General features: G+C 33.3%; 1 protein-coding gene across 1 annotated transcript; it reads right to left on the reverse strand.

Moving 5' to 3' along the window:
* Positions 1–6425: 6425 nt before the first annotated feature.
* On the reverse strand, positions 6426–8331 carry LOC109863200. The gene is made up of 5 exons (XM_020443419.1): positions 8007–8331; positions 7526–7861; positions 7348–7443; positions 6551–6759; positions 6426–6449 (listed from the first exon to the last, which is right to left on the reverse strand). The coding sequence occupies exons 1-5, from the start codon at positions 8077–8079 to the stop codon at positions 6426–6428; spliced, it is 738 nt and encodes a 245-aa protein (XP_020299008.1). The 5' UTR covers positions 8080–8331.
* Positions 8332–8363: the final 32 nt, after the last annotated feature.

Genomic DNA, 8363 nt, shown 5'->3' on the forward strand with positions numbered 1-8363 from the left:
AATTCTTAGTACTTCGTAGGACGACCATTGAGAGTCTGGCTCTTCTTTCCTTTCTATAGCTTTGCGAATTTTTTTATCGTTTTTGTAATGCGATGGGTATTTACACCATTCATCATTAATCAGCCATTGTTTTGGTATAACTTGTATACCATCCGAGAATTCAGTGACAACAAATTCCTTAGTCTCGATATCCATGGCTATCTATATATATGTTTGTATATGTATATAAACATATATATAGACGAATAGTTATTTTTTCCAATCACCTGTAAAAAAATGTAATNTTACAAAAAATAATTTTGTTAAAAAGTATTTATGACGAAATTACAATTTTTCGATATTTGTGTCATTCAACTAAAGTCTCTTAAAAATAGTCTTTTTCATTGAGATAGATGCTTAAAGTATTGTTTATTTGATTTAATTGAAAAAATGATTGTCTTAAAAAGCGTTCTTTTTATTGAGATAGATGGGTAACATTTTGCACAAAATTTTCAGCACTATTAATTTTTTAATTTCAAATCAGACTAGAAAGTGAATGCTCGAATGACTGGAAATGAAAGTAATACTTTGCTGGTTGTGAGCCGATGGTTCTACCTTTAAAGTTTCAGGTAATCCATCTAATAATTAAAACTCTAATTTGTTGTTTTACGTNTTGGGAAAATTTATTTATCTCTTAAATGACAAGAAACCAAAACATAACATACATGGCACTTTGGTATTAGTTCTACCTAACAGAGAAATAAGAATGAGAAGAAAACAAAACAGTGAGAGATGCACTAGTTCACTTTCTATCTTATAGATAATCACCTGTTGCGTTAAGTGAAATTTATCGAAAGGTAAAACAATTGGCCTTTTACGGTTATTATATAATTTCAGTAAATGAAGGAATACTTCATATAGATTATGACTAATCACAATATTACTTACGTGGAAATAACGAACGCTGATCAATTAAAACGCCTTCAATTGACTTCAATTGATATGCTTTGACTTGGAAATTCCACACGTCAGTCCACTAGTACAACTCTATTATTTCGCACTCATACGAATGACTATCGGTTCAAAACTTGTAGCACAAGTCGATGTCGGTTAAGTACGTGTCGTTGCTCTGTTGTTTTATGTAAATGGTGTTCCGCACGATGTCAAATATGTATGTAGCTGATTTTCTTCTTGTGATGTATAAAGAAACTGAAAATATCGTCAGATTGAGAAAATTATTTTTATAGTATAAAGTATGAAGTATATAAAAGAAAAAAATATCTATGGAATACATCTATTAGACTTCTTATGGATATTTGAAAAGTGAAATCTAGATATCTAATAGATATCCACTAGAGGTAACGTGGATGTCCATTAGATGTTTCCAAATTCCATCATAGATGTCTAATAGATGTCCATTGGAGTGTTCTGTTCTGTGTGGGATAGATGTTTATAAACTTGTTTATTTATTTATCATACTTAAATTTACTTACAATTTACTTGCTTACTATGTTGGTAATATTGTGCGGTTGTTACATTATAAAGTTACGTGTAAATGGGGGAAGTCGTGAAAGTGCGTGTGTGTGTGTGGGACTCAGTCAATGGTTATTTCTATATATTCTTTCACAATGGAAGATGAAGGTGGATAAAATCTATAGAAATAAGAAACAGGGACCTCGCAGATTTCTGGAATTCCTGGGAACCTTACTAATATTTTATAATTGTGAGGGAGGGTAGATATCGCATAACGGAGGGAATTCGGGAATTTCTTACGTAGGTCAAGAACTCTATCGGTCGGAGAAGGAGGGGGGGCGGCAACAGGGAAGGAATCTGCTAATGTGACGTAATGTGCAAGGTCAGGAGGCAGAGAGTCGTCATCATCGTCGGAAAGGATTCCATGATCGGAGGAAGCTGGTGAAGAAGGGGAAGGAGAGGTCTGTCGAGGAAGGGTGGAGGGTTCATGTATATCAGAAGTTTCATCGGGAGGAACGGGGGAATATGATGGAGATTCTAAGAGAGAGGGAGAAGGAGAGCGAGGGGAAGACTGAGTCCGGTGTGTGGAGGTGTGTGTGTTATTGTTAATTTTTATTATGTCAGGATTGCTATTTCTAGTAATATTATTTCTATTGCTGACAGAAGGGGGGAGGTCGGTTCGCTCAGGCTGGTTAGCAGCGGTTCCGCGCCGTAGCGCCCGGTTACGACGGTTCGTCGTGCTAATATCGCGCTCCGCGACTTGAGGTTTTTCCGGGGTTCCACTTAAAAAATGTCATTCGTTTAGTATGTTCTCTTGACGGGTCAAGACCAGCGATTAATTTCCGGAAACTAAAGTGAGCTTAATTTTCTCGCTTAATGTCACCAAAAGAGACTCGGCAGTTGTTCGGAACGACACAAAGTCGTGAACAGCTAGTCCGACTGAAGGGAAATCGGCAGTTGTTCGGAACGACACAAGGTCGTGAACAGCTAGTCCGATTGAAAGGAAATCGGCAGTTGTTCGGAACGACACAAGATCGTGAACAGCTAGTCCGATTGAAAGTAAATTAAAAACTATGAACATGAATTTCTTCCGGATATGAATCGCTTTTGTCAAGTAACAAAATTTACGACAAGCTCAAGGGACCCCTTCTAGATAATACTTAAACTACTGTAATTATTGACTTACTACTTGCTGATCTCGGCAGTCAGGTCGCAACGTCGGCAGGTAGGCCGGCTCAGGATTGTCGGCAACAGTTATGGTTGCAGGCCACTTCACTTACATCTCACTATTTGAACTGGTCGGAATGATTTCGAATAAACTGCAGGAGTGAGACTGACTGATTGATTGATTTGAACGGCCGAGTGTACGGTATTTATACTATTATTCAGGGGCCTCAGTTCCCTTGGCTTTGCCAATCAAACTTGGATCTTGATTCCCCTGTTGCTGTCTTGTGAAAAAGTTGACCTTTGATTCGTGGTTACGCTTTAGCGAGAGCGCCAATCACAGGCTTTAGCCCAATCGGCTGGATTATCTTTTGTTTAAGCTTAATTAGATTCCGCGTTACCACACTCAGATTCGAGATCTCGACGCTTGTTTGAGATCTCTTGTTTCAATTTCCTTTCTGGAGGAGCAGGAGGTCGAATTTTGGCCGGATGACGCACCGCGCACATCACACAACGCGCGAGTATCTATTACCACTCCGCATTCTACTGCGAATTAGAAACCAAATCTGTTTACTTATCAATGTGGCAATGTCTCACATGCAAACCGATTCCAGTTCTTATCGCCACAGGCCGACTCCTGTCCTCCATCCTAGGGAAGTCCTAGTATCTCGGATTCTTAAAGCTACAACTATTTACGATTCTCAGAACGAAAAGATCGTTCTCACGTTGCAAAAAAAAGGACATGAAGTCCAGGACGTAACAATATTGCGCGCCAAGTTTTTTTACATTAAATATTTTGTATTTTAAAAAATTTTACATGGGTTTTTGACTTTTCACACAAAGCGAAATCTATATGATTCGACATAGTTTAAGGTTGTCCACGCAAGGCGATGTCATTTCTTACATCGATGAGTGCTTTATATATAAAGTACACTGACCACATAATATTTTAAACTTTCTATTGTTTTGGAATATTTCATATTTTATATTTTAGAACGTATAAACAACTTACAAATATAATATTTTATATTTTGCAACAATGTATAAATGTACAAGATTTTATTTGGCGCTACTTATTGATATCATTTTTTTTGTAGAATAGATTTTGTAGAGAAAGATTTTTATAGTAATATGTTTTCTAGAGATATACAAGTTGCGCATGTACTTGGCGCTTTTTTTACCTTTTTTTGAAAAGGTTTGTATATACGGTCATAAGAGCCATTCGCTAAATGTTGTGCGGAAATATGCGTGTATATATATATATATATACACTAAGTAAATACAATATACTTAGGTTGTAAAAATAAATAAGTAAATAACCAACAATAATAATAAGTTCTACGCGTAGTATCAAATTAACAATAGAGTTTTTAAAAGCTAAATTCTGGATGACGTGCGAAACGTATGTATCACATACATACACACACACACATTTGAACTTGTAAATTAATACACTGAAAATTTGAATTGCAACTCGATTCTAAAATTCATATAAGATGCTAACTTTTATCACGTATATGAATTACCTATTTTATCTATCCATAAAATTTAAAAAATTTATTGCGAAAAAGACATTTTGACCAGGAGTCGAATTCGGAATCCTCCGATATTTAGCGTTTAGCTCTTAAAATCTATTCTTGATTTGATTTAAATTAATAAATGTTCACTCACGCAATTCTTCGAACACGTGCAGGAGCTTGAACTATCCAACTGATCATAACTTTTGTAATTGTTTCCTCGGTTGTATTTGCGCCGTGTAACCGAACAACAGCTATGAATATATATCAATTTATAATACTACATACATTACATACATTATCATCATACACAATATTAACTTACGCGATGTTCCAAAATAAGTATTTCTGATCAATAGTAATCGATGTTTCGGTTCGGTTCGGTTTGGTAGTGGCTAAAGGGCCGTTAATACTCATACGCCATTCTGGGAAAGCTTAAAATAAGTAAAGCGTGATTGCGATTATGCAGTAAGACTATGGTAAGCAAAGCGATTGGTCGTGCGTGCGATATAGGAGAATGGTGTATAGCAGAAGGAAGAGGGCAGGTGCCGATATACAAAGGCGAAGCCAAAGGGCGGTTGAGAGTGGAGAATCAGAGGTGTATATGATTTTCTGTTATGAATTTATATAAGGCTTTATATATGTCAATGTTATCGGAGAAAGCCAGAGTCACAATGTTTAAGTCACAATTTAAGTCGATGTTTCGAAGCTTGTTGATTAGAGCTTTGTTGGAGCTGTCCGAGCGAATAGGGTAGTGAAAGAAGATGTGATTAGCGTCTTGTAGACGATGTCCACAGTCACAAGCAGGGGAGGTTACAATGCTCTTGGAGGCCAGAAAGGCGCGCGCACAGGCATGGCCGGTGCGTAGTCTAGAGATGAGCTTGATGATAGGGGCGGATAGGAAAGTGCCACGATGATCCGTGTACCAAGAGGGTGAAAGAATATTCTTTTTCTTGTTGATGTAATTGGTTCCTTTGAAAGTACCGTCGGATAGGATTTGCCTTAGAGACTCCGCGCGGGCGACGGCGCGGAAGCAGGAGTACAAGTTACGATAGTGACACTTCCCATACAGCACACAAATATTGCATATACATTGCAGGAATCTTTCACCGCAATGGTGCAATATTGCCGTTTCATTGTGAAATATTGATGCATCATTGTTGTTGAATTGCAGCAACGTTCAAATGTCCGCTTTTAGGAAGATTGCAACGAAACATCACGGCAATATTGCAATGTAACGAATATGCAANAATGCAATGTTACTGCAATTATTAAATAAAATAGTGATTTTAGTCAAATATTAATTTTATTTAATTTTATTTAATTGCGCCATACATATAAGAAAATAAAATTATATGTGTTATATAAAATATATCTGTTATATTACACTTTTTATGATATATACTTTTCTTCTTTTTATTTAAAAAAATAAAATTTTTATTCTTTGATTCTTGCTTTTGCACTTTGCATTTGCACTTTTCAGTTTCATTGTTATTTGCATTGCATTATATATTAAGTTTAAATACTAATAATAAAAGTTAAAGGTCTTGTTGTTTCTTCTTCTTTTCGAAATGTTCGTTTCCTGTTTCCCTGTTTCCTCNTGTTTCTTTTGTTAAGTGTCTGTAAAAATACAATACAAAGTATATAATTACATAAAAATACACATATGGTATTAAATATACATATAAATATGTACAAACTGAACATTTTGTAAATACATACTTTGCTCTCTCTATTCGAACTGGAGCTTGAGCAAGCCATTTAGATATAATGTCTGCTATTTCAGCATCACTAATATGTTTATACACTATACGAACAGCTTCTAAAACATAAAAAGATAAAGAAACATAACTATTAATTTATATACGTGTTTATATGTGTGTGTGTATTTTTATTAATTAAGAATTCGGTCATTTTTGCGAATGTTGCAAAGTAGTAAATAATTTTCTAACTCAGTATAATCTTTTCTATCTGCCTCTGAACGATTGTACGCGCGAATGGCTATTACCAGATATACCTTATATATATGCAAAAATTACTTACGTATGATTAGTCTTGTAAGACCCAAATCTTGAAAAGTTCTCTTAGTCTTTTTTCCAGCCCAGCTAAAATGTTGAGCAAAACTATTTGTTACAGCTTTTTTTAATATATTGCGTACCATTAAGCGTGCAGTGTTTCCACCTATAAGTTTAAACGCGCGCGCGTATTAATCTGAAAAAAAAAAAACGTTTAATATTATAAATATTAGCAAACAATATTATTTTTATATTGATTTATGCTCTATCTCTAAATTCATGTTCTATCTGTACTAACAAGCTATTACATAAATACTCTAATTGTATTATATTATTATTTAAATTTGGAATGTTAGAAATATTTNAAAATCAAATAAAAAATATATTTTTAAAATATTGTACCGCTTCTTCTTTAAAATTAACTTCCTTCAATTGTTCTTCAAAAATTGCTAATTCTTCAAATGTTGTTATAGGCAATTGTATAAGAACTTCTTCTTGACCAGAATAATTGGAATGTTGCATTTTATCTTCTAGTATATNCATTCTATTTTCGATAGAATTAAGTTTATATAAAACTTTATTTAGTTTCCCTAAAACTAGTTTCTTGTATTCTGAAAAAATATTTATATATTACATGTTACACTTAATACTATTTAGTATTAAAAATTACAAAAAAATATCTTCCTATGTTGAAACGTGTGTGTGCGTGCGCGTGCGTGCCCATATATACATATAACGATCTTTCAAAAAGAATAAATAAACTTTATGCTATTTTGTGCATTCCTGAAGTAATGTGTAACACTCTNGTGGAGTATTGTATACATAATTCAACATCTATCTTATATTATTTTACAATTGTTGTTTGTTGTGAATTAGAATCAAGTAAAGAATTATTTTTAGGTGACACCACGAATAATTGCATTGAAAGCAGCTTCTCCTACATTAACATCAAATTTCTTCTTTTACTCTAATATTAACTTTTTAACAAAATATTTTAGACATTATGTTTATAAAACTTTTTATATATAAGCAACTCATTTTTTTTTAAACATCCTGTACACACATACACACACACACACACACACAGAGAGAGAGAGAGAGAGATGCTCATGTATATTGCTTTTATATAAAGTATATCTAAAAATTCTCTAAGTATACTTAAGAGTTATACATAATAATATTTATAAACTTGTGCATACCACGTGTAAAACTATTTTCGGTATCACTATCTTCATTAGATTTTTTTGTAGAATCTTGTGTGTTTCTTGGAAAACTTTCACTGTTGGTAGTTCTATCTAAAGAGAAGAAATATTACTACTTACTTTTGATGTAACCGTTTGATAGTTTTTATAAATTATAGTTATTATAGTAACTTACCACTTCTATTCACTTCATAAGAAATACTTCTTTGGCATAATGCATTTGGAAGATCATTTTGTATCGATCGCTGAATATGCATCTTTTTATTAGATGACACAAAATCTCCAATTTCTGGATAAGAAAACAAAAGTGTAGCAGGATTTTTTCTCACACAAGTGTTTTCGTTTTTGTTGAAACATACATCTTCCTCTGAAGAAGATGACATATACTTTTTAGCTTTTATGCGTCTTCTTTGTTTCTTCTGCTCTCTTAATTCATCAGAAGACATAATATCATCTATATTCGATGTATCCTCCGCAAGGACTAATTTTTCCATCCCTTCTTCATAAGTATCTGTATAATTTAAAANAAAGTCATATAAATTAATTCACAAAAAATAACTTATAATAAATACTTTAGTGATAAGAATAATAAGTATAATATGCACTTTTTTTATCCACTGTATAAATTCTGAATATAATTACTGACTAGTTCTTACTTGCTCTGCCAAAAATTCTCTTAACTGGTAATTCCTCCCATTCTAATGTTTTTTGTGGCATTTCTCTTGTCATTATAGCTTTATTTATTCGAAATTTACTTTTAAAATGAGTTGGCCAAATGCTTGAATTTCTTTCTGCATTATACACAATGCAGGTATTAGTTGTAATCCGTCGTTAAATTCAGCAATTATATATAAATAGCTATTCATTTTTCTGAGATGCAAAATACTTGTGTATCTACTGAGACATGAAAAAAATATATGTATTTCTAACGCATTATATGTGTTTGAATAACAAGTCAAAATATTTTGTGGACATTAAAATGTTAAAAACATGTCTAATGCATTATATGTATA

The sequence above is a fragment of the Pseudomyrmex gracilis genome, unplaced genomic scaffold (genome assembly GCF_002006095.1).
Source record: "Pseudomyrmex gracilis isolate BER0280 unplaced genomic scaffold, ASM200609v1 scaffold_3540, whole genome shotgun sequence".
NCBI lineage: Eukaryota > Metazoa > Arthropoda > Insecta > Hymenoptera > Formicidae > Pseudomyrmex > Pseudomyrmex gracilis.